General features: G+C 28.9%; 3 protein-coding genes across 5 annotated transcripts in view; all 3 read left to right on the forward strand.

The window, feature by feature from the left end:
* Positions 1–1,176, forward strand: part of LOC106757590 (lamin-like protein) — a 2,816-nt gene extending 1,640 nt beyond the window's left edge. The window contains exon 2 of one of the 2 annotated variants that reach the window (XM_022778469.1): positions 831–1,176. In XM_022778469.1, the coding sequence (XP_022634190.1) occupies positions 831–1,167 (337 nt within the window). In that variant the 3' untranslated portion in view covers positions 1,168–1,176. The remainder of the gene's footprint in view (positions 1–830) is intronic. The other variant, XM_022778473.1, reaches the window with a different exon arrangement.
* A 4,656-nt stretch (positions 1,177–5,832) lies between these two features.
* Positions 5,833–10,875, forward strand: LOC106757572. The gene is made up of 7 exons (XM_014640295.2): positions 5,833–6,138; positions 6,951–7,045; positions 7,963–8,080; positions 8,208–8,326; positions 9,380–9,560; positions 9,725–9,868; positions 10,413–10,875. Exons 1-7 carry the CDS (start codon positions 5,905–5,907, stop codon positions 10,701–10,703), a joined length of 1,182 nt encoding a protein of 393 aa, XP_014495781.1. The 5' UTR covers positions 5,833–5,904; the 3' UTR covers positions 10,704–10,875.
* A 2,205-nt stretch (positions 10,876–13,080) lies between these two features.
* Positions 13,081–19,957, forward strand: LOC106764520 (purple acid phosphatase 23). Of its 2 annotated transcripts, XM_014648825.2 has the most exons (10): positions 13,081–13,477; positions 13,977–14,168; positions 14,665–15,001; positions 15,657–15,874; positions 15,968–16,158; positions 16,543–16,824; positions 18,929–19,051; positions 19,183–19,257; positions 19,474–19,527; positions 19,756–19,957. In XM_014648825.2, exons 1-10 carry the CDS (start codon positions 13,198–13,200, stop codon positions 19,768–19,770), a joined length of 1,767 nt encoding a protein of 588 aa, XP_014504311.1. In that variant the 5' UTR covers positions 13,081–13,197; the 3' UTR covers positions 19,771–19,957. The 2 variants fall into 2 exon arrangements, with proteins under 2 accessions (XP_014504311.1, XP_014504384.1); XM_014648898.2 differs by lacking the exon at positions 19,474–19,527 and having other exon boundaries at positions 13,083–13,477.
* The last annotated feature ends 1,205 nt before the right edge of the window (positions 19,958–21,162 follow it).

The raw sequence follows: 21,162 nt of genomic DNA on the forward strand, positions 1-21,162 counted from the left end.
ATATATATATATATATATATATATATATATATATATATATATATATATATATGATATTGTTATTTGATTTGGCAAATAGCAAAAATAATACAAGATCATACCATTATATGACATGTGAATGGATTGAAATACAACATATGTTAATTGGTTTTTTAATTTAACTTCTTTCAGCATAGATAAAGTGAATAAATTTAAATATATGTTTTTTGGGTATAATTTGTTTTGATCTCATAAATTTAAAATTTGTTTATTCATCTATATAATTAAAAAAATGTTCCTTTTAGTTTATGTGTTCCAAGTATATAACTATAATTAATTTAACCTAAGAATTATAAATTAATTTAACCTAATAATTATAAATTAATTTCAGGATAACTTGTTTTCATTTTGCATTCTGCTCCTCAAACTTATGAAACTTTCTATGGATTCGGTGATTTTTTTTATTACAATTTTAGTTAATTTTTATGTGTTCGAATAAAGAAAAAAAAATTGTTAAAAATTAAACAAAATTAGCTAAAAAAATATAAGCGAATTCATTCTCAAACTTTTTACACATTTATTTTTCCTTTTGAGTACTTTATTAAATTTTGGTAACTATAGAAGACATTTAGGCAGGAGAGATATTATTATTTTTTAGTAAATAAATTTTAAGTAAATTAATTTATAAAATAATATTTGTATTTATTTATATATTTTGAATTCATCATATCTAACATTTTCCACAAGTATTCTTTTATTTATCCATCAATACATGATATACTTGATTTTGTTGTTGCATATATCTGCTAATGGTAATGAATTTGATATGAAGTGTTCACGTATGACAAAAGATACTTCAATGTTCTGGAGGTGAACAAGACAAACTACGAGAATTGCATAGACAGAGACTTCATAAGAAACGTGACAAGAGGTGGTCGTGATGTGGTGCAGATGACAGAGGCAAAGACCTATTACTACCTCTCAGGTGGAGGCTACTGTTTCCATGGCATGAAAGTTGCTGTGCATGTTCAACAACATCCTGCAATGGCACCAGCTCCATCCATGCCTGTCTCTGCTTCTCCTTTGCCCTCTCTCTCGTCTTCCTGCATTTCGATCATTCTCGTTAATGTCCTTTATTATGTCAACTTCCTTTTCATCGATGGTTCGTGTCTGCTGAGCTTTTCTTAGTATCATCTCCTGTGCTTTTAAATTAAAAAAAAAAAAATCAATATATCAGTATATTTTTAAAGGCATACCATACAAAACAATTCAATAAAAAATCTAAATATTCGATTATAAGATTATTAGGAAGAAGTATGTTGTTTGTTGTTGAAAGGTACAATGGCTTGTGTTGTTGGTGAGATGTTTAGGATTTTAGGGTTTGTGGATGATGGTGAAGGAAAGACCTTGTTCATCTTCTTTTATATATATATATATATATATATATATATATATATATATATATATATATATGCTGATTTTATCTTATCATTTTCTTTTTTATGATTGAAGTATTTATGTAAACATTTTTTAAATCTTGAAACCTGTTTTAATTTATCTTTAAACCTTTACTTGTTTTATTAAGTTTGAAGGGTTTTGGTTCCACACTTTGAACAGACTGATTTTGGTTAACTAGATCAGTTCGACGAACTAAATTAATTTGACGTAAACTTTTTGTCAATTAGGGTGTAGAGTGTTTTTAAGTCTGAATTAGAGTGTGTTGGTTTAAGATTTCATAATTAAGATGAAATTGATATTTAAATTGTTTATATCGTGGATTAATTTTATAAGTATATTTAATTCATTGAATTATCTCTTAATGTAGATTTTAATTAGGAATTTATATATTTCATTCTAATAACAGTATTTACTTTGTATTTTTATATAAAAGTGGAATAGTGTATTTTTTTGGTTAATTTAGTTGTCTTATTTTATAAATCAGTCAATGTGAATTTTTTTTGTTAATATTGTATCGTTATATGTAAATAGGTGGAATTTTAAATTTTTTTAACATTGTTTTTTTTTAAATTAAAAAAATATAAAAAATCAAAATTTTTCCCATTGATACGTGACATGTATAAACATGATGTTGATGATAATTTAATAAAAGTGATCAAATTGACAAATTAAACCGTTTTAAAAAATTAAGAGAACTAAATTGAATAAAAAATAAGGGAACAAAATTGTACTAACTAAACTAAGAAATACAGGTACGAAATATATAGTTAAGGCTAAACTATAACAAAGGAAAAATGGAGAAGATTAAGGTGGATTAAAGTTATCAACCTCCATACATGAATTGAAAGAATGTAAATTGTAGCGAGCTAAATTACTAATGGTAAAACAAAAATTGATGAAGGAGATTTACAAAAGTGATGATGACCCAATCATTAATGAATTTGTCATTTTTGTATGGCGTTCTTATAGTTTGAATTCTAACTTCAATTTGTTACCTTTTTATATTTGAATCCTTCTTTTATAAGTTAAACCAAATTAAAATAAAAGAAAATTCATAAATTATGATATTTGCTTTAAAATTGTTATAGTTGTTCGATTATGTCTCTCAAACCCATGTTTTCTTATTTAACTGTTTGAGATAGATTTGCAATGAACTTAATGTATGTTTTTTATTATTATTATTATGTTTAATTGAAGTGATAATATGGTTGTGGATATGTGTAGTGGTGATATTGAAGGAATTTCAATAATGTCTTAATCTGGGATACTTTGGCCAAAGATGATAATGGACTAACTGATAGGAATTTCAATAATGTCTTCTGCATAATTGATTCTATCTTGAATAATTGATATATTCTTTCCTTAATTATTGTACGTTACGGTGGTTACTCTTTCAAGATCAATAAAACACATTTGTTACAATTCTTATATTTCGATCCTTTCTTACTCTTTCTTCTTTTCTTTTCTTCCCTATAGCTAATAATGATGGTGTTTTTTCCTTTAACATCATGATCCACATGTTAAACATACGTCTCACCTCAACTAATTTCATTCTTTGGCGTCGTCAGCTCCTTCCTCTTCTCGGAGGACAGACTCTTTATGGTCATATTAATGACTCAATCACACCTTCTGTATAATTAATTCTATCTTGAATAATTGATAAATTCTTTCCTTAATTAAAGAAAGAACTACATTTACATCTTCGGAAAATATACAACTAAATCGAATATACAAGACAAACTTTATTAGGATGAAGAATCTTTAATCTTCTCTCTAGTTGTCGGCGTTGTTCCCTTCGTCATTCACTTCTGCTTCATCGACATTATCGGCTGCTATACGGCCACAACCGACATTCAGTGGCGCGCGGCCGCCCTGGCCGCCCCTCCCCTGAAGATGAGGTAATAACAACATAACAATGAGTGAATTTTGGGCCAAAGCCAACTTATTTCCTGCTTCACCGTAATTTTCACTTCGAATCAATCTAATGAAGAAGTACTACGCGATGAAATGATGATTGGAACATATTACCAAAGTATTTATACTACTCTTTATTTGTTGATTTTATCTTATCATTTTCATTACTTTATGATTGAAAGTATTTATATAAACATTTTTTAAATCTTGAAAACTTTTTTAGTTTAAGTGAAATATTTTTTGTTTTTGTTTTTACTTGTTATAATTATGAAGGATAGCAAAATTGGTAGTTAAGGTTATTTTGATCCGGTTTTTTTTATGTTCTTAGCAGAGTGAATTAAAAACCTTTACTGGTTTTATTAAGTTTCAAGGGTTTTGGTTCGACACTTTGATCAGTTTGATTTTGGTTGACTAGATCAGTTCGACGAACTAAATTAATTTGACTTAAACTTTTTGTCAATTAGGGTATAAAGTGTTTTTTAGTGAGAAATAGAGTGTGTTGGTTTAAGAGTTGATAATTAACATGAAATTAATATTTAAATTATTTATATTGTAGATTAATTTTACAAATATATTTAATTCATTGAATAGTCTTATTGTAGATTTTAATTAGGAATTTATATATTTCTTTCTAATAACAATATTTACTTTGTATTTTTGTATAAAAGTGAAATGGTGTATGAAGATTAAACTATTTGTTTGATTATAAATTTGGTTCTCGTATTTTTTTACTTTGGTTTAATTTTTTTTGGTTTAATTTAGTTTTTTTATTTTATAAAATCGATCGATTTGATTTTTTTATTTTATCATTATGTAAATAGGTGGAATTTTCAATTTTTTTAACATTGTTATTTTAAAATTAAAATAATATAAAAAAAAGAAATTCTTCCAATTAATACGTGACATATACTAACACGATCTTAATAACAATTTAATAAAAATGATTAAATTAAACTGTTTTAAAAAATAAGAGGACTAAATTGAATAAAAAAAATAAAAAAACAAAATTGTACTAATTAAACTAAGAAATACAGGTGCCAAATATATAGTTAAGACTAAACTATAACAAAGGAAAAATGGAGAAGATTAAGACGGAGTAAAGTTATCAACCTCCATACATAAATTGCAATAACGTAAATTGTAACAAACTAAATTATTAATAGTAAAACAAAAATTGATAAAGGAGATTTATTAAAGCGATGACCCAATTAATCATTAATTAATGAATTTGTCATTTTTCTTATATATGACGTTCTTATAGTTTTAATTATAACCTTTGTTACCTTTTTACATTTGAATCCTTCTTTTCTAAGTTAAACCAAATTAAAATAAAAGAAAATTACGTAAATTATGATAATTGTTTGTATTAGTTATGTCTCCCAGACTCATGTTTTCTTTTCTTATTTGACCGTTTGAGATAGATTTGCCATGAACTTTATCTATGTTTATGGTTATTATTATGTTTAATTGAAGTGATAATATAGTTGTGGAAATATGTAGGGGTGATATTGAAGGAATTTCAATAAGGTCTTAGTCTAGGATATTTTGACCAAAGATGATAATGGACTAACATTATGTATGAGAAGGTGAAATATATTGATAATAACTTATCTTATATTTGTTATTTTGTATTTGTTTTAGTATATTTTTTTTTGGCAGACTAGGTTATCCTATTGTTTCTTTTATGATCACCTTGCGTGAACATGTGAGCATATGCAAGATAGGTGTTAAACTAATTTTGGTGAAGAACATTGTAAAATATTTTTTCTTTTTTCATCTAATAGTTTTCCTTATTTGTTTTAAATATATTTTATTATTATGATTATTTATTGTTTTTAGATAATAGTACTTAGTATACATATATGTTTTATTTTATCAATGTTATAATGTTTTATTTTATCCGTTGTAAACGGTTAAAAATGGAATGCTATATCTAACCATTGTAGCTTATAGTGCCAATAAACAATAGAAAAAAAAGAGAGAGAATTATATAAATAATTTTTTTTAACAAGTTTGAAAATGAAAATAAAAATGGGATTATGATATTTATTATCATTATAATACACTTTTTTTTTGTTTTAATTTCTCTGTTTTTTTTAATCTTTTACTCTTGAAACATTAAATTATCGTTTTTTTTTAAAGCTGTTGAGACTTTCATAAAAACCTAAAATGCAATTAATGTAAATTTGATAAGACGTGTTTTTAAAAAATTACATAAAATTGTTTATGGATAAACAAATATTACATGATTAACACCCCAAATGGATGTTTTTTTACATTTCAAAACTACCATTTTAAAATCAAGTGTTGATATGCTAATTCAAAATATTTTATTTTTTTTATTACAGAATGACGATGATTTCAAAATCTAATTTTCCTTTTAATTTGGTAAAATTGTGATCCCAAAATATCATTATTATTCCAGAATAATAAATTTATTATATATATATTTTTCAAAAGTAAGAAAAGGTATTTAGAGAAGAAGAAGGTCTTATCCATCTTGAAAATCGTGGTGGTGTTTTAGTGGCACTTTGAGAGGAAGAGACACCAAAAATGGCTTCATCTTCTGTTCAGTGTTGTTCTGTTTGGGTTCCTTCTCTTCCCAACCTTAACACTAACACCCTTCGCTTCCTTTCATTTAATCCAAACTCCGTTGCTTTCTCTTCCCCTTCTTTCAGAATCAGAGCATCTTCTTCCTCCCCAACCCTCGAAGAATCTGCTATGAGCATCGACAACCTGCGACGTTTCATCAACCTTAACTCTGGAAAGTGGAACGGCTCTTTCTATGTACCATCTCAAAACCCCTTTCAATAATTTTTTCTTATACCCTTTTTCTTTCATGGACAAACTTTGCTTTTACTTCTTTCACTCTTTCTAGTGCCTTTGTACTTCTGCATTGTGCTTTGTCTTAGAAGGATTTTGATTTGTTGGTAATGTTTTTACAAAATGTAGAGATTATACTCTCTTTACATTGTCATCCAATCCAGTTATAATTTCACATGTATGCTAAGTTTGTGTTGAATTTCATGATAACTACTTTGAGAAATGCCAGAAACACATATGAACACCCTCCCTTTAATTAGTTGAAACTTCATGACTTTGGAATTGTTAGTGTAAATTTTTTGCTGCCTAAAATATCAAAAGTAAAATGCTATCTGGTTCTATTGGGGTACTGGCTAAATAATTAAAGAAAAATGAATTTTTGTTTGAAGTTATGGGAAAAGATGTTGCAAATCATTTTACAAGACACAGAAATTAAACTACCTCATGCACAAACTAAGGGCATTTTACACTGTCATCTGATCAAAATTGACATGAATGTTAAGTTTGGCGATTTTCAGAGTAACTAATGTAAAAGTTCGGCTAGAATGATTTCTGGTTAAAATAGAAATGCAAACATTTTTACTGTGGTAGTGTGTACAAATTAAAATTGAATGATTGTTATTGTCTATTAAGTTAAAATTGAATGATTGTTATTGTCTATTAAGTTAAAATTTCGAAAGGAAGTACTCAACTTAAACAACTGTGCCCAAGTTATTTTCTATATATTATTCATCTCATTTCCTTTTTGAGTAGCAATCTTTTCCTCTGTTTTGTAGCAATTTGATTCATGTGGGAATATGTTACAACAACTGAGTACCAAGCTTTCCGCTAGCTCTTATGGGGAAGATGAACTCATGAGTCTCATTCAAACGTAATAAACTTTTCTCTCCCTCTTATCAGCATGCTTATTTTCTTGTGAACAAAGCAAAAGTAAATAATGCAACACAACTAGAACTTTAGAAGAATTGTAAGCAAAGAGCATTGATTGTTTTTATCTTATTTTTAAATTGATATAATGTATTTTTTTGGACAAAATCTTCTTTTCTTTTTGCTTTTGTTTAATGGTTTTCAGAATTTACAAAGTAAACAAAGAAAATAACAAAATATTGTTTTCGCTCTCTCCTTTTTTATAAACTTTGAAAGATGAGGACAAAAATTTAAAAGGGTTAAATATGTTTTTAGTCCCTCAACTATTGGCCGTTTTTGTGTTTAGTTCCTCTTTCAAAATATAGTACAATTTAGTCCTTCAACTTTAGAAAACTATGGTTTTAGTCTTTTTTACCAAATTTTTTAAACTTTATTTGCTGTTTCAAGCACGTTACATTATAGCATTTGGATTGTTTACACATTTTGACACATTTTTGCTTCAATGTTAACTGAGAAACGCGTTTGAAACAGCAAATAAAGTTAAAAAAATTTGGTAAAAAGGACTAATACCAGAGTTTTCTAAAGTTGAAGGACTAAATTGTACTATACTTTGAAAAAGAGACTAAACACAAAAACGACCAATAGTTGGGAGACGAAAAACATATTTAACCCAATTTAAAACGAATGACATTTTTGTTATTGTTAATAGAAAATATCAATTAAATAAACAAAACGCATCGGAAATTTTGTGTTACTTGAATCTGAAGCACAGATGATTTCGACCTTTACAAGGAGAGTGGATTCAGTCTACTGAACTGTAACCCCATTGTATTAAATCATTTAAGTCTGAGAATTATTTGTTCATCATCAGGTTGCTTAAAGGTTGAGAGGAAATCTTATGTTAATTGTTGCTTCTTGCAGGCTTTATATTAAACAACCTTCATCAAGTACTTCAATTTCTGGACATGACAATGATGCAGAATGGGCTGAGTACAAAATTAAAGAAACCAATATGTTTACTGCTGACAAATATCAACAAGTGAGATTTTCTTCTTATGCTGGAATGTAGAACTTGACTGTAAACCATCATCTTTTCAAAACATTTTTTGGTTCCTTCTTTATGATCCCATTGTTTCTTTAGTGTATCCATCACAATTAGTTTGCAGATAGGCTTTTTTCCATCCGAGAGGGCATTTGCATTGAGATACCAAACAGCTGGCATGTTGGAAACAGTACTAAGGCAAGGTGTTCTCGGTGAAGATGACACCGGTGAAGAATCACCAAGGTAAAAATGCTTCTTTTCATAGAAGAGACCAGGTAGCTCTGTTTGACTGATTTCTATATTTGTGAAGTGTAACAATTGCTGACGTTATAACATTTATCATGCATTACTGCTTTAGTAAATGAAGTCTAGCTGCATTTGGTTTGGTGAAGATAATAATGGAGTGTGCTTCACTTGTTCAGATTGCCGTGGCATAGAGATAAATGGCTAATAGTAATGAATTCTTGTCATATCATTTGGCAGCTTGCATAATATAAGTGGTAAAGTGAGGAGTGTGGTGGGTTGGTGTGACACTATATCTTTATTTCTACTCTTACTAAAATAATAAAGTAGTAAAATAACTTTGCTATGCTCCATTGAAAGTGGAGATAGAAATTATGAAATGTCAACACTTAAATGTGATGCTGCAGTCGCTGCTCTTGATGATAGTAATTTTCAACTTGATGTGAAGTTTTATTCCAATGTAACATGTGCTGGTGTTGCCTTATTATTTACATTATATTACTTTATCAACCGATTTTCCTTTATGTTGTTCAACTGTTGAGGCATACTAAAATAATGACTTGATGCTAGTATTATAGTCTTTCAGGCAAAGTAGGGAAACAAATGTTTCAAACTCTGATTCTTTGGTTATAATTAACAATATATCATGGCAATTGCTTACTTAGGTACTTTGAAACCTTCGGATTTAATGTCATTTTGATTAATCTGAAACATCCTAGAAACCAAGTTTTATTTGACTAGGTTGTTTTTCACATTGATTACATGATGACATTGCTGTATCAAAAACCAAGATCTTCTTTAGTAGTTTTTCTTAGGTTTTCTTGGCTTTTTCAGTTTTACCCTTCCCCTTTTAACACCCTGATGTGAAAAACTACACTATTTGCCACCTTACATTTGTAATGAGAACCTTTTCCTCTTTGGATTGAAGGTTTTATTGTTGAGTGATTTGACCACTGAGCTCCGACATGGTAAAAAGAAGGCATACTAAATTACTAGCATGCATGTCTTATTTTATGCCTTAGATTATTTACTTTACACTTCCAAACGGTGCAGAAATCTCAAGCTTCCCTCTCGGCGACCTTCTGTTGTATGTGAGAATTGCCTGTACTCTCTTCAAAGAGATAAGCGAGCAAGAGCCTTTCACATTTTGGAGCCAAAAGGTACTGTAGATATGCTTATCGTCTTCCTAGAGGAAAGAAGTGATGGGGCTCCTCCTCTACTTGACAGTTCTAAGGTGAGCTTAACTGAGATAGGTGTATCTTTCTTTTATTGTGTATGTCCACTGCAGATTTGATAAGAGTTTTTGTTTTGTATGTTCTACTCATGCAGCAGCAGCAGAACAATATCTTATTCTATAGTTTCTTATGACCTTTTTCATTCATTTTGAATTCATTTCAGGATGCAAATAGTAGGATTACACCTTTTCTTGGTAAATGGAAAGGCCATTCCATTACAAAACGAAGTGGTGTTTATGGTTCCACAATTGCTAAAGCCGATACCGTTGTGTTACATGAGATGGATCACAATGGCCAACTTATTCAGGTATTTTACAACTCAATAACAAATGTGGCCTACTCATAGTGAAACTTTAGTTCAATAGAATTGTTAAAGCACTGAATTATGCAATTTGTCTGTCAAAACAAGTCAAAATTTTAGTGCCCTGAGGCTTTATTTATGCCCCTTTGCTTGTCTTCTGTTTGAATATCTTTTATGAAGTTTTTACTCTCTAATTCCCTTTTGCAATATTAGTTCTACTATTCAGATGTTTGAAATGGAGTTATTGACATACGACAGAACAAAAAATAACGTCAAAGTTTTTCAGAAGATGCAGACAAATACTATATAAGATGTATAGAATCTTTATTGAATGACATTTTCTTCTGTATACTTCTTCATCACCCCTTTCAAATTTATTTTATTGGAGCAATGTACAAACATTTGATAAACAAGTTATTTCTTCTATTTGACTCAACATGAGTCCTTTTCCCTTACCTTCATATGTTGTAGACCATAAGATATTTTAAGATTATCACCACTTTCTGAATACTGGAGGTTTATGTTGTTGCTATTTTTGTTTGGATATCAGGATGTTACATCAATATCTGATGGGGAAAATGTTACAACCAATGTGCATTGGAGTGGCAGAATATCAGAGTATTTGGTGACATTTGATGGAGGTTATCAGATGATACTATTACCGGGGGGCATGTACATGGGATGCCCTTGTGATATAGCAAAAAGTGTGGCAGAATCAAAATCGTTCCATTTGGAGTTCTGTTGGTTGGAGACACCTGACAAGAGGCAAAGACTTGTACGCACATATGATGTGCAAGGCTTGGCTGTCTCATCTACTTATTTTTATGAGACCAAATTGTGAATCCTATGTTGTCCTTTTTCCTGAAAATGGATCCTATTGTTGAGTATGAAAATGGCCTGTGCAATGAATGTTCATATTTGTCTTTGCATCCATTGAAGGAATGTGATTTCTAGTATATTTATTGAGCCTCTGGTGGGAATGTAGATTTTTGTTGTTGTTGGGTTACATAATATTGATGGTGTGTCAACTTAGATGATAATTGACGTCGACAAAATAGTTCTATTTTTTTTTTAGAAATTAAGAAGAAGGGTTGGAAAAAGATCTGATGTTGGTGAAATTTTCTTTTATTACGATTTCTTAAGGAGAAGAGTAATAAAAGTAATAGTTGGTGTAGAGTGAGTCATGATAAGTGTGATATTTATCTAATATTCACACTTATTTCTATCTCTTTTTCATGTGTTTGTGTGTTAATTCTCATGGAAAGATGTACAAATTGTATTTATTTGTTCTTAGATTAGTATAATTGTTTTTATGTGTTTATTTTCCAGGAAAATGAAGATTGTAGAAGAATAGTGAACAAAAGAAAACGATAAAAATAACAAAGAAAGGAAAAATATGAAAGATGTTTAAAGTGCCTCAGTTGGTGGGAGAACAATGTTGTTACAAATAATCAACAATATGGTCACTAAAAACAAAACAATAAAAATAAAGAAGAGAAATACAAGAATAATTATGTCTGCTCACACAGAAAAGAACCATAATCGGATACTTTTTTTAATTTTTAATATTTATAATTTAACCTCCCAACAAATCAAAATAATATTCATAATTTTTACATAATAAATCTTTCATCTTTCATGACATATATATTTAGTTATAATTGAATTAACTAAATAACTTTAATAAATTGATTAATAAAATATAATAGCTCAAACATATTTAATAATAATGATTTGTTATATATATAATAGAAATTGCTAACAAGTTAATCTTTGTCACCTTTTCTTTAATCATTTGTTAATCTTTTTTTGTGAAAATATATTTTTATCAATTTTACTTCCCAACTTTATTTTCAATTAAAATAATTATATTTTCATTTTTTAAGAGTCTAAAATATAGTATTTTTGAATTGATAATGGATTTAAAAATTTATTTTAACATTAAAATATTAAAGTGTAAATATAAAGTTTTATAAAAGGGTTTTATTATTTTAAGTTTTCTCGCTTTTTACTCCTCTATTTGAAGATTGGAAACTACAAATAGTTAGAGTGATCCTCATAACGTGCTCTCTAGTTCTAACCAATCAATATATATGTCTATACATGTGTTCCGTGTCTTATTATTATTTTTTTTTTTCAATTTAACTACATCTCTGTGTCTATGTCGTATTTGGACTTCATGGATTCCGATGCTCTAATAATCCTCTAACTACAAATGGAGATGGATGAGGTATCTGGTGGGAAGAATATGAGATCCTAGGCTAGGGGGTTTATCTTTGGCCAAAAATATTAATGAACTAAATTTTTGTATGATAGGATAAAACTTATTAGTAATGGTTTTGCAGAATAATAAAAACTATCACAAATGCATGATTTTTCAAAATTTGATATCAATACATATATCCAAATAATTGAGTCTTGTACGAGTCTTTATATATGATATGTTTTTCTTTATTAATGATTTGTATGAATGACTAAGTACGTGATGTTAATTTTATTTTCATTACATGAAAATTCTTTTTCATATTAATTTACTTTCTACTGTGTTATTTTTTTTATGATAATTATTTTAATTGGTATGAGCTGAGAAGAAAATAATAGTTGATCTAGGAGAAGGAAGACGCAACAATTTATTTTCTAGATCTGATCTAGTCGTAGATAATCCTTTTGAAAAATTTGGTAGTTATCTTTGTTTCAATGTAATATCTTGAAGTTATATAAAACCCTTCTATAATTGTTGGTTATACTATTAAGTTAACTATAATAACTTTTCCTCTAGGTATTGGATTATTTGCAATTGGATTATTGATTTTGTGATGCATATTTTAGTGGTATTAATTTATTAAATGGGATATTACATTTTTAGTAATTTTAAATTTAATTATTTTTTAAAGGATAATAAATATTTCATCGTTTTATTTTTTTAAATCATTATTTATTTAAATTTGGTTACTTTTCTAATTAAATTATTTATCTATATTAGAAAAAAGTACAATGTGTCCATATTTTTATCAAAATAAAATGTTAAGTTGGTGTTATTTTGTTTTGAAGGATATGAAATTATTATTTTCCAAGTTTTTTTAGTAATAATTTTATAGATAGAAAACATAGAAGAAGCAGCATATTCGAACATTAGAACGGAGATGCTGATAACAATGTGCCACCTAAGCGACAACGTATGGCGCATGAGCTGAGTTAACTACTTTACTTCAAATTATGTCTTTTACAGTTACACCACAGTGATCAACCTTGTTAATGTTTTGTTTAGTTACCCTTAACAATTCAACATCATATACAGAAAAAAAGTTCAGCCATTCCTTCACTTTGTGCCAGAAATGAAAATCTGCACCACCTTGTGCATGCTGGCCATGGTTTTGGTGATGATGAGCACCGACTTTATCACCGTCATGGCAGTGACTGAGAGTCACATTCCCACCACTTTGGATGGCCCATTTGAGCCTGTGACCCGCCGGTTCGACCCATCACTGCGACGGGGCAGTGATGACCTGCCCATGACTCATCCAAGGCTAAGAAAGAATGTCACTTTGAATTTCCCTGAACAGATTGCTCTTGCAATTTCTTCACCAACTTCTATGTGGGTTTCTTGGGTTACTGGTACTTTACCTCCTCTCCTCAGAGTTTCCAAAAAAGCTGTCATTTTTAAGAATAATTAGCCCATGATAGTTCAAAGGGGGTTTTATTTGGCATCTGATCTGAAAAGCTTGATTGTGAATTTGATCCTCACAAAAAATGTCTTTTAAGGTAGTTTTTGTTCTTCACATTCATCACATGTTATCCTTAAAATGCAATTTAGTATCTCCGAGTAAGAATTAAATTGCACTTGATGATAATATATAGGGACGATAGCTACTTTCATGGACCTTTTTTCTTAATTTATTTGAATTGCAGGATTATATTGAATCTGTCATACACTTTGAGGAACTAAATAGACCATTCTACCGTCATAACAAGGATGATTTATGATTTGCCGACAGTGTATCATTCTTTAAATTGAAAGTGCACAGAAAATAAATTATTTTTTGAATGTTAATAGTGTTGTGTTCTAAAGCATCAAGTTGTTGTTACTTGTTTGTGTTGTTTGGTTTCGGATAAGGGGATGCACAGATTGGCCTCAACGTGACGCCAGTAGATCCTGCATCTATTGGAAGTGAAGTGTGGTATGGAAAAGAGAGTGGCAAGTACACAAGTGTTGGGAAAGGTGATTCTGTTGTTTACAGTCAGTTGTATCCCTTTGAAGGCCTATGGAATTACACCTCTGGTATCATTCATCATGTGAAACTTGAAGGTATGTTTGAGTTTCTTTTTATTTGTATTTATGCTCAAATGGAGGGTAGCCGTGTTTGAAATATAAGTGAGTCTAACTCCCACATTGAATGACTATAGATGAAAAATTTGAATAACATATAAGAAAGAAAGAATCAGAAACTCATTATTTTAAGGTTTTGAGAGTTGGAGTGATGTCAGTGTGGGTTGAACTCATGTCTCATTGGTGTTATCTTCCTCCTTAAAAGACCTATTGTTGTTATTGTTAATTATCCTAGGTTCTTAAAAGCAATACTTTACAAAGTTTGATGTTTGTCTTGTGATACAATTGTTGGATAAAAGAACTTACATTTTTGAACGATTGTTCCTGTGATAAAAATCTTTTAAAAGAATGTGACTTATTTTCTGTAAATTTTTTAAGATACAAACTATAAGATATAAACCAAGTGAATAAGTGCAATGACACAAATTTGTTATCAGTTTGGAGAAAGTTCAGAGATACTTCTTTCTTGGTGCAGGTCTTGAACCTGGAACAAGATATTATTACAAATGTGGGGATAGTTCTATTCCAGCCATGAGCCAAGAGCGTTTTTTTGAGACTTTTCCTAAACCTAGTCCAAATAATTATCCAGCTAGAATAGCAGTTGTTGGAGATCTGGGCCTCACAAGAAATTCTACATCAACTATTGATCATCTAATTCATAATGATCCCTCAATGATTCTAATGGTTGGAGATTTGACATATGCAAATCAGTATCTTACAACTGGTGGAAAGGGAGTTTCATGTTATTCATGTGCATTTCCAGATGCTCCTATTAGAGAAACGTATCAACCTCGATGGGATGGGTGGGGAAGGTAAACTACCTCAACTTCTGAGTTCTATGACTAATTATGTAATCAAGACTTAGCTGAAGCAGACTAATCTAATTGTATGTGTTAAACGGTATAACTTGAAAAAAAAATCTACTTTTCTCTATATGGACATGGGATAAATAGGCCTTTTGTTAGGAATTTATGTAAGTCTAAGTTCCACATGAATTTTGTTAGGAACAAATTTTTTTCAAGATGTTTCTTCTGTTTTGGTATCAGGGATCCTGATATTTTAACAACTTTTTTAACAACATTTTGATAACAAGACATGTGTCACCATTTTATTGGTTTGTTTGAATTTATTTTTAAAAAAAATATTTGAAATGGACCAATCACAAACTACCACGTTGTCAAAAAATTGTCAAAAAAGAGTTGTTAAAAATAAATTCAAACAAACTAATAAAATGGTAACACGTGTCCTGTTGTCAAAATGTTATTAAAAAAAGTTGTTAAAATATCAGGATCCTTGATATTATTCTGCATATCATTTGGTAGTTTGTTAGGCTTGTGAATTTGCTGCATTATTAGTGCTATGCATATGCTTGTTAGAAAAACATATTGAGGGTGGAAGGGGAAGAGGTGAAACATTAGAATCTCTTATACAAATAGTTGAAAAGCAATTTGGTTTCTGAAACATCAGGTTTATGGAACCTTTGACCTCAGAAGTTCCTATGATGGTTATTGAAGGGAATCATGAGATTGAACCTCAAGCTGGTGGGATCACATTCAAATCATACTTAACACGATTTGCAGTTCCTGCAGAAGAAAGTGGCTCTAAAAGTAACTTCTACTACTCTTTTGATGCTGGGGGCATACACTTTATCATGTTAGGAGCATATGTTGATTACAATAGTTCTGGTAAATGATAACTAATGCTTACCTTGTGTAAACTAACCACTGAATGCACATAATTTTAGATGCTTCAACTCAACTTGAAGTATTTCAATTCAGGTGCACAGTTTTCTTGGCTGAAGCAAGACCTGCAAAATATAGACCGTAGTGTGACCCCTTGGTTAGTAGCTGCAATGCATCCTCCATGGTATAACAGTTATGCTTCACACTATCAAGAATTTGAGTGTATGAGGTTGGAAATGGAAGAGATTCTTTATCAATACAGGGTTGACATTGTTTTCAATGGTCATGTGAGTTAAATTTTTGTGCTTTAGAACATTAGTTGAAAATATTCAAGATCTTCTGCAGTTTTATATAGATTTTTTTCTTATGATGGAGTTATGATGTTCATATGTTATAGGATTAGGAAATGTGAAAAAAATGCATTCTAAGCCTGCCTGAAATTCTAAACCTAGAGCTTTTATGGAGATAAATTCATGGATGTTGCTCTTTTCACTTGTTAATTTAATTAATTAGACTAGGACTTTTTTTTGGCAAAATATGTAATGAATGTCTTATTTTGCACAATTTCTGCAAATAGAATTATCTGCAATTGTGTTGAAATTAAGAGTATTTTACAAGTAGGTTTTTCCTATTGTTCACACAAGCAGTGTCACATGTTGTCCATGTTGCAGGTTCATGCTTATGAGAGGATGAACAGAGTTTATAATTACACATTGGATCCTTGTGCACCAATCTACATAACTGTTGGAGATGGTGGAAATATAGAGAAAGTAGATGTTGATCATGCAGATGACCCTGGAAAGTGTCCTTCTCCTAGAGATAATATACCAGAATATGGAGGAGTTTGCAAATCAAATTTTTCATCTGGTCCTGCCAAAGGACACTTTTGTTGGAACAAACAACCTGAGTGGAGTGCTTTTAGAGAAAGCAGTTTTGGACATGGGATACTTGAGGTTAAACCTTCATACTCTGAACCTTTTCACAATAATAAGACAACTTTACAATATACAAATAGATACAAACTTCACCTTACAAGCTGATTTTGTATGATTGAGTTAGATTTAAAATACATTATTTAATATGGTTATCAAAAACATTTAAAAGTTTATTCTAATGAAATTTATTGTTTATTAAAGCTATTGTGTCATCTCATATCGAAGCATCCATAAATACATAGTCCCTTGCTCAAAATGTATATGCCTTGAAACGATGAGGTGTGTTGAAAGTTTTAAATTGACAAAAGACAAAGGAAAATTTACAATATATAACTCGGTACAAACCTTATTTTACAAAATAATTTTATAGGATTAAGTTTGGTTTAAAATTTACTTGTTAATAATTTCTATTACTGGTTCAATTAGCTCATTCATCTATTCTTTTGTTCAAGTTCAAGTTCATTGGAATATCCATAATACTATTACTCATGAACTATGAAACTATTTGGATAAAGTTTTCTATACACTTATAAGAAAAACAAAATGGAATGAATTTCTCCATAAATTAAAATAGCTTATATTTTGTAGAACTTGTCTTAGATTAATATTTTATAAGAGTTTTTTAATTATGTATATGTTAATTTTAGCTTATGGAAAAAATTATTTCACTTTTTTCTTCTCTTCTCTTGGAAGTATTTGTGGAGAAGTTTATCCAAACAGATTTTATGTGCATATACTTCATTATGAATGAAATTTATCATCACAAGCTTTGGGATGCTATGTTTGTCTTGTTAGTTTGTGCTTGCTTCAACATTGCAAGATGTTTACACCAATGTTTAGTGGTGGTGTGCAACTTGATAAAGAAATAATTTGGTTGTTACATTCATTTGTACATGGAATCAATTAGAAAGATTCATTCATTTGGGTGTAAATGAATCAACCTAATCAAGTATTTGAAGCTACTGGCTAATGAATAAAGTCAAATTCAAATCTTGAAATTGTTTGTTTGAAACTAGGAAGCTTGAGTTCAGCTGATTTAAGTCTATAATTTGATTATTTTCCTTACCTTTATCAAAATTCTTTTTGAAGTATCTTTTAGGTTTATGAATTTAGTCTTTCATAGATAGGCTTATGCTAAATGACGAATTCTCTATATGAATAAATGGTTATATCCTCTTTTTTCCTTTACACTCATAGTATAATTGAGCTTAGAACATCATGGGTGAGAGTTCTTTGCATGAGTTCCTTATCAAGAAAAACAATACTTCAATGACTTAATTAAGGTTTAAGTACTTCATAAATCCTATTAAATATTTTTGTTTTATTGAGTAATCAAAATATTCTTCTTATAAGTACCTATATTTTGATCTTTGGTGTCAATGAGATGACATGTTTGGTACTTCTAACTTTGGGTCTCTATCATCTCTAATTCTCTGGTCAAACTTGTTTCTTTTTTCTTTAATCTCTTCCAACTCAACTGTTGAGTTGGAAAAAATTAAAGAGAAAAAACAAAACTAATCATAACATAATTTTGTTATGACAAAATCAAAGAACAAAATACTTAAACAAAAATAAAAAAAAAAAACAATATTTTGAATTTGGATAATTAAAAAAAAAAATCCAAAGTTACAAAATTGCTTAAAATTGAACTAAATCTACTATAATTTGAGTCCCACAAACACTACGTTCCTTAAAATGGGAGAGTTCCCACAAGAGATTATACAAGTTTAAACTTGTGTTGTGTGTGTGTGGAATAACAAACAAATTTGGGTCAGCATTTATCTCACTTTTTTTACTGAAAATTACAAAATTTGGTAGAACTATTGATGTGTAATGATAAGATAAAGAATATTTACACAATATGAATCTATTTATACTAATAATTAACAAGATTACTAAGCATGATTAAACAATAAACTAACATCTGTAAAAACATTCAAAAACATAAAAAAAAAAATCTGTCTATATATATTTTGGATGAAAAAGTTTTCTTTGTATGTGGTTATATAATGTATTTCATTGAATTTTTCTTTCTGTTCATGACATGGATAAAGTCCATGGATTCTCACCTACATGATATCTATTCTTTTGTTCAAAATTCTATCATCCTATGTTGTTGCAGGCTGTGAATTCCACGTATGCACTATGGACTTGGCACCGAAATCAAGAAAACTATAAAGAAAATGCAGTTGGTGACCAAATATACATTGTGAGGCAACCAGAATTATGCATGAAAGACTTAAAAGTAATGTTTCCATAAGCTTTATCATGCATAAGCTTTTTCCTGAATATGATATTATATGTGAATGTGAGGATTTCATAGTTTTTTTTTTTGGTTTTTATGATTTTAATTTTCCTTTGCCTTTGTTGTAACAGCCACATAATTCACAACAATCACTTCCATACAATTCAAACCCTAAATCCTCTCATGCCCCTACCCATCTTTCTCAGGTATGTATGTATGCATGCTCCTTTGTGTTTATTTTCTTTACTTTAAGGGTTTGTTTGGAAACATTTTTTTCATAAATAATTTCAAGAGAGAGAAAAAGATAAAGCAAAATTAGTTTAAATGAAATTAGTTCATATGTAAGTTAATTTGAAGAAGCATAAATTAATTTTAATTTATGAAAAAAGAAATATTTAATTTTTTTTATTTGTCTCTCGTAGAATTCTATCATCATATTCCTTGGGCTTCTCTTTATATATGGTCTATATTCTCAGGTAAATCAGATTGCATCTCTTGTTTGTTTCATTGTGAAATTGTGGTGTGTGAAAAATTATATCTTAATATTACAAAATTAAAGTGTTCCAAATTATGTTGTTATTGATGTTGAAAAGATTATTCTTCTTCTTAATTTATTGAAAAAAGGGTACCTAAAAACTTGAAAAAAAAAATGAAAGCTGTTGAAGAATTTGCTCTGATTGTTTTCTTTTTCTTTCATTTTGAAGGTGAAATGGAGCTAGGTTTCATTGTATAAAATCACAAGACTATTGGAGTGTAAAGAATATTCTCTTGATATTTCATGGATATATATATTATGGCTTTTAAGAGAGGAAAATCACTTTTTTTAAAACAGAAAAAGCACTTATTAATGTTCACTCTTTTTAGTGATTGATACATGGCATTGTTAAGTACAACTCTTATGAGATTGTTTAGCACTTCCATGATGTTTGCTTTTTTTTAATTGATATATTTTCCAACTTCAAATTATTTGATATAATATAATGGAAGTTAATGATCACAATTAAATATTGTTTGTTTTAAAATTAGAATTTCAAAATTTGTTTTTAAAAGACATTTTAAATTGTTGAAGGAGATAATATATTTAAATTATTTTTTCCTTGGACTTGTGAAATTATTGGATATATGAAAATAAGTCTCATGATATAAGGAAAATGATGATTCGTATTTAAAACCACTTTTCTATTATCTTAAATTAAAACTGATTTCTTTAGAGAATAAAAATGTGCGTGTGAGACCTCATTTTTGTTCCTATAGATAACATCAATTTTCAACCACAAATTCCTTAAAATAACATAGCTGATAATATAGCAAGTTTAAATTATTTATTATAATAAAATATAAAAAATAAAATAATTTAAATTTAAATTAAAGTAATTTAAATTTAATATATTTTAAAAATTGTGAGATTTTCCGTCTGTTAAATTTTATAGATCGACCCTTACTCTTATATTATCAATATATAATATTAAATACTCTTTTCATTTATTTTAGGATTAAATATGTTTTTAGTCTTTATACTTTGGGGCGATTTTGGTTTTAGTCCCTCTTTCAAATTAAGGTACAATTTAGTTCTTCAACTTTAGAAAACTCTGGATTTAGTTTTTTTACCAAATTTTTTTTAACTTTATTTGTTGTTTCAAACGCGTTTCTCAGTTAACATTGAAGCAAAAATGTGTCAAACAGTGTAAACAATCCAAATACTATGTTTGAAACAACAAATAAAGTTAAAAAAATTTGATATAAAAGACTAAAACCAGAGTTTTCTAAAATTGAAGGACTAAATTATACCTTAGTTTGAAAGAGAGACTAAAACCAAAATTACTCCAAAATGTAGGGACTAAAAACATATTTAACCCTTTATTTTATTTTATTTTCATTATTTTTACAATTTTATAATACTAATAAAGAATTCTTTTATATTCATAATTAAAAATAAAGTATTGTTTGGACAAACATTTGGCTAAGACAATATAATAGGAAAGGTGATCTAAAGATCACGACAATGCTAATTAAAAGATAGTTTATATCCTTATACAAATATATGATTGTGTTCACTTTTTTATATTGTTAAAGAACACTAGAGTGTTCTATAAAAATAACTGCATAGGTTA

The sequence above is a fragment of the Vigna radiata genome, chromosome 1 (genome assembly GCF_000741045.1).
Source record: "Vigna radiata var. radiata cultivar VC1973A chromosome 1, Vradiata_ver6, whole genome shotgun sequence".
Taxonomy (NCBI): Eukaryota; Viridiplantae; Streptophyta; class Magnoliopsida; order Fabales; family Fabaceae; genus Vigna; species Vigna radiata.